At 37.2% G+C, this 3,786-nt stretch overlaps 1 protein-coding gene across 1 annotated transcript; it reads left to right on the top strand.

Moving 5' to 3' along the window:
* Positions 1-504: 504 nt before the first annotated feature.
* On the top strand, positions 505-3,240 carry LOC132278609 (ankyrin repeat-containing protein NPR4-like). The gene is made up of 5 exons (XM_059780444.1): positions 505-1,039; positions 1,233-1,382; positions 1,633-1,671; positions 1,791-2,317; positions 2,479-3,240. The coding sequence occupies exons 1-5, from the start codon at positions 505-507 to the stop codon at positions 3,238-3,240; spliced, it is 2,013 nt and encodes a 670-aa protein (XP_059636427.1).
* The last annotated feature ends 546 nt before the right edge of the window (positions 3,241-3,786 follow it).

Genomic DNA, 3,786 nt, shown 5'->3' with positions numbered 1-3,786 from the left:
TTAGAAGAAATATTTTTTGCACACTTTTTTAAATAGAGAAAAAATATTACGTCATATATATTTTAGGAGCATTTTTTACACTTGTCCCGTATAATAATATAATATATATAAAAATTGACGTGGAACATAATTTTTAGTTTAATTACAAAGTGACTTATTAGTTGCTCATTTACACACGTACCAGCCTGTGTTTGTATATTGCACCAAGCAATGACAACTGTAATTGTGATATTATAATGATTAATGACTATAGGTCACTTGCGTTTTCTAGGTGGAAGCTGAATACCTCTTCACCTGTAAATATTAATTTCAGAATGAAAAAAAGAAAAAAAAAAAGTGAATGGTTGACTACAGAAAAATATTATATTTATTAATAGTCAAATTTAAACACAAGAAGTACCAAACAACAACAACAACAACAGTTGTTGCCAAACAGTTGTTGCCAAGAATTGTGAGGCCCGACTTCCACCCTTTCGAAACCTTCTCTCTCTCTCTCTGTCTCTCATGACTTCCATTACTGATAATGAAGAGGATACCAACAATAAGGAGCTGTATGAAGCTTTAATGAGAGAAGAAAAGAAGCAAGTGATCCAACTCTGTCAAAAAAATCCGGAGGGTCCATTACACATAGTAACCATACAAAATGACACAGTCCTACACATGGCCACCTACTCCAAACAGACCGACTTGGTACAAAGTTTACTTGAATTGTTGCCTGAAAGTCACTATTCCAAAATGACCGTTCCAAACAACATAGGAAACACCATACTTCACGAGGCAGCCACTTCCAACAGAATCGTCCCGGCTGCAAGGGAAATGTTGCGCAAAGCACCGGAGTTGTTAGGTTTGCGCAGTTGGCACGGAGAGACCGCTCTGTTTCGTGCCGCCCGGTATGGTAAAAAGGACATGTTCAAGTTTCTAGATGGAGAAATGAACAGAATATTAGGAAGTGATGCCACACAAGAAGCCCAAAAAGTCTTTCATCAGAGAGATGATAAAACAACCATACTTCACGCGACCATCCTCGCTGAGAATTTTGGTGAGTAACATGAGCAGAACAAGCTGATGTACAGCACTTGATCATGTAACTATTATATATATTTACTATTTATAATCTATCCAAGAAGCTTATGATATATATATATATATATATATATATATATATATATATATATATTTATTTATTTTTGTGATACATATATGATTATTATGGTATGTGAAAAATGAAACAGATTTGGCCCTTTGGATTGCAAATAAGTATGAGTACCTAGTTGGTGCACAAGATGGAGATGGGATGACTGCTCTGCAGCTTCTTGCATGCCATCCATCAGCATTCCTAAGTGGGACTAAACTAAGTTCCATCAGGCGACTTATCTACTCCTGTAAGATCCTTTCTCTTCAACTCCGATTCTTTGCTCTGTCATATAGAATTTTCCCTTTTTTTTTTCATTTTTTTTTTTTTTTTTTTTTTTTTTTTTCATATGAGGTTCATTTCATTGCACATATGAGGTTCATTTCATTGCCGAGATTGTGATGGAAGAAATCTAAACTTTGGAACTTTTCTACTCTATTCCTTCGTCATCTTCACAATGAATTGAGCAAAAATAACACAAAAAAATTGGGATTTTACAGGGGTTGCTGTTGCTGATGATACCACGGTGACAAAAGAAGGTTGAAACCCTTGTTTCTCTTATATATATTTGATTTCGGACCATGTTGCTTGTTGCACTCTATAAATGTCATGTATCAGACTTACTTTTGCTGATTGATTTGAATTTCTTGTAAAATAGAATCATGTTACCGGATGCCCTTATGTGAAGCAATTAGGAAGAAGAAACAGAAGAATGAATCTGCTTTGGGACTTGCCAAGTTCTTGATAAAAAAAGATACCTCATGGAAGGCCACTGAATCTGTAATGTTCCGAAATAAGCTTAAGATCCACCAATATGGTCAAGAAGTAGGGGAGGAAGTACTAAAGGCCTCAACAAGTGGAAACACGGCTGAAATTGCTCTGTTTTTGGCGGCTAAGGCAGGCATCACAGAGATTGTTGAAGAGATACTGAAGCAATATCCTCAGGCAGTTGAACATATGGATAATCATGGGCGTACTATCTTACACGTAGCTATTAAGTATCGCCAAATGCAGATTTTCGATCTTGTAGAGAAAATGGAAATTCCAACGAGAAGGCTCATAAGAAAGACCGACAATTCTGGGAACACCATATTGCATATGGTTGGGGAAATGGTAGCTGATCATGAAGCTAGAGAAAAACCAAACCCTGCTCTGCTGTTGCAGGAGGACTTGCTCTTGTTTAAGGTTCGACTCTTTGTGTACACAAACACATACTCTTCATATATAGCACATAAACATGACCATTATGGACGAGTCTTCAAGCTGTTAAATCAAAGCCTGGTTTTCACATTTGTGTATCAAACCTGTGACTATCAAAACCTTTATGTGTTTCTATGTGCATGCAGCGTGTGAAGAAAATCTGTACACCCCAATACGTCAACTGCTGGAACTTTAATGGGCAGACTGCAAAAGTTCTATTTGCTATCAAAAGTGAAACACTTCGTAAAGACGCCAAAGAATGGATGAAGCGCACCGCTGAGAGTTGCTCCATCGTTGCTGTGCTTATTGCTACCGTTGCCTTTGCTGCACCCTACACATTACCAGGAGGTCCAAATCAAAATACTGGACTTCCCATTCTCCTCAACCAACCTTTCTTTTTTATTTTTGTCATGGCAGACGTACTCTCCCTTGTATTCGCTTTGACATCAGTCATTACATTTCTCTCTGTCCTTGCATCGCCATATAGATTAAAGGACTTCGAATATTCTCTTCCTCAAAAACTTATGCTCGGAGTTACATTATTGATTTCATGTGTGGTATCGATGATGTCGGCATTTGCAGCAACAATTATCCTAATGATACATCATAAGAAAGAATGGACAAGAGTTGATTTATACTCTGTCGCTTTCTTCCCTGCCACCATCTTTGTACTCTCATACTTGCCTTTTCGTAAGTCACTCATGAACAATATCAAGTTCTCTCTCAAGCTATCAGGAAAGGGAGTTCCCCGGTTTTGTAGTTCTTCCACTCCATCTGGGCTCACCAATTCACTCAAGTTTCATAAATCCAAACCATTAAATTTGTCTGTTTCCACCCAATCCCAAGCCACAAGTTCTACCGGTTCTGCATACCCGTGTACTGCTCAAACCATGGATTCCCTCTTATAAACTGCCAAATTCCTGCTTTAGTACCATCTAAATCTGTGTCATTGATTAGGGATGAACCTTCCCAAGGAGGAGTTCTAGGCCAAAATCTTTTCTGATCCTACCGGGGAGACTCCATATCATACCTGCATCTCCCTCTTCGAACATCTAAATGTGTATATTGCCATTGTGCCCTAAATCCGGTATCATAAGTCATATAGTTGAGACATTTTTTTTTTTGCTGCGTTTTGTAAGCTCATCATTAGCTACTTCATTTGACTTCTTTGGATAGAAGAAGATACAACAACTCTGGTGGGGATCAAAATCATTGTGTTTATATTATATTACAATTTTAATTTTTGTTTATTTATCTATATTCTAACTTTAAATTTTGACTCATTTTTGCCACATTACTATAAGAAAGAAATGAAGAGTTGTCTCTTTATCAATGTTACAAAAATAGCACTCTCCGTAGTCTTTAGAGTGGATTCTTTCAGCTAAGATTCTTCTAATTGATTTTAGGTTCAGATGTTTTTACCTAGAGGGAACTAGACAATGGGTCTGCAAAAG

Source organism: Cornus florida, unplaced genomic scaffold (genome assembly GCF_030987335.1).
Source record: "Cornus florida cultivar Cherokee Brave unplaced genomic scaffold, ASM3098733v1 CherokeeBrave_3.0.0_Hap2_Chr01, whole genome shotgun sequence".
Lineage (NCBI taxonomy): Eukaryota > Viridiplantae > Streptophyta > Magnoliopsida > Cornales > Cornaceae > Cornus > Cornus florida.
Note: the sequence above shows the minus strand (reverse complement) of the source record. Positions and strands in the feature narration are given on the sequence as shown.

What these genes read in the sequence shown, in the direction of transcription:
- LOC132278609 (XM_059780444.1), top strand. Translation starts at nt 505, where the DNA reads ATGACTTCCATTACTGATAATGAAGAGGATACCAACAATAAGGAGCTG. An exon ending in CAGGCGACTTATCTACTCCT is followed by an intron (nt 1,383 to 1,632) that starts GTAAGATCCTTT and finishes GGGATTTTACAG; the next exon opens with GGGTTGCTGTTGCTGATGAT. An exon ending in AGGACTTGCTCTTGTTTAAG is followed by an intron (nt 2,318 to 2,478) that starts GTTCGACTCTTT and finishes ATGTGCATGCAG; the next exon opens with CGTGTGAAGAAAATCTGTAC.